At 38.3% G+C, this 975-nt stretch overlaps 1 protein-coding gene across 1 annotated transcript in view; it reads left to right on the top strand.

Moving 5' to 3' along the window:
- Window positions 1–808: 808 nt before the first annotated feature.
- The window catches only part of LOC102676588 (beta-1,4-glucuronyltransferase 1), a 12,856-nt gene continuing 12,689 nt past the window's right edge, over window positions 809–975 (top strand). Inside the window, exon 1 of the mRNA XM_031515478.1 lies at window positions 809–972. Coding sequence (XP_031371338.1) covers window positions 845–972 — 128 coding nt within the window. The 5' untranslated portion in view covers window positions 809–844. The remainder of the gene's footprint in view (window positions 973–975) is intronic.

Below are 975 nucleotides of genomic sequence, written 5' to 3'. Positions count from 1 at the left end.
ATATATCGAAATATTCAATTTCTTTAGAATTCTTTAGGATCTATCTCTTTGAATATTCTCTCGCGTTAAAAAAAAAATTTGAGAAGAAAAATTGAAACATCGATCCAATCCAATCGACACATTAATTTTCAGAGGTGGATCGATCGGTGTTATACGAATATATCGAAATATTCAATTTCTTTAGAATTCTTTATTCTCAATTTCTTTAGGATCTATCTCTTCGAATATTCTCTCGAGTTAAAAAAAAAATTTGAGAAGAAAAATTGAAGCATCGATCCAATTCAAATCCAATCCAATGGACAAATTAATTTTCAGAGGTGGATCGATCGGTGTTATACGAATATATCGAAATATTCAATTTCTTTAGAATTCTTTATTCTCAATTTCTTTAGGATCTATCTCTTTGAATATTCTCTCGAGTTAAAAAAAAATTTGAGAAGAAAAATTGAAGCATCGATCCAATTCAAATCCAATCAACAAATTAATTTTCAGAGGTGGATCAATCGTTAAATGTTATACGAATATATCGAAATATTCAATTTTAAAATCTTTAGGATCTATTTCTTCGAATATTTTCTCATGTTAAAAAAAAAAATTTGAGAAGAAAAATTGAAGCATCGATCCAATTCAAATCCAATCCAATGGACAAATTAATTTTCAGAGGTGGATCGAGAGGGAGGGGGTCGAAACTGGCCGGAATCATGCCCAGATCCTGATCGCGGAGCACGACGGGCCCCGTAGGGGTNGAGGTGGACGGAAGAAGACGGTAGAAGAACGGCCGTTGGCCACGACCTCGACAAGGCCTCCCCCGTGGTCCTGGAGGGGGTGGAGGTCCTGGTGGAGAATGAGCATGTTGAGCATATTGCGTAGAAATTGGGCACTACGGGTGTCGGTGGTGCTCAATATCTGCGTGTTGCTCTACGTATGCGCCCATTACGGCTCCTCCGGGCCCTGGATCGAGGAGCCGCCGACCAA

Source organism: Apis dorsata, unplaced genomic scaffold (genome assembly GCF_000469605.1).
Source record: "Apis dorsata unplaced genomic scaffold, Apis dorsata 1.3 scaffold_73, whole genome shotgun sequence".
In the NCBI taxonomy this organism is placed as follows: Eukaryota; Metazoa; Arthropoda; class Insecta; order Hymenoptera; family Apidae; genus Apis; species Apis dorsata.
Note: the sequence above shows the minus strand (reverse complement) of the source record. Positions and strands in the feature narration are given on the sequence as shown.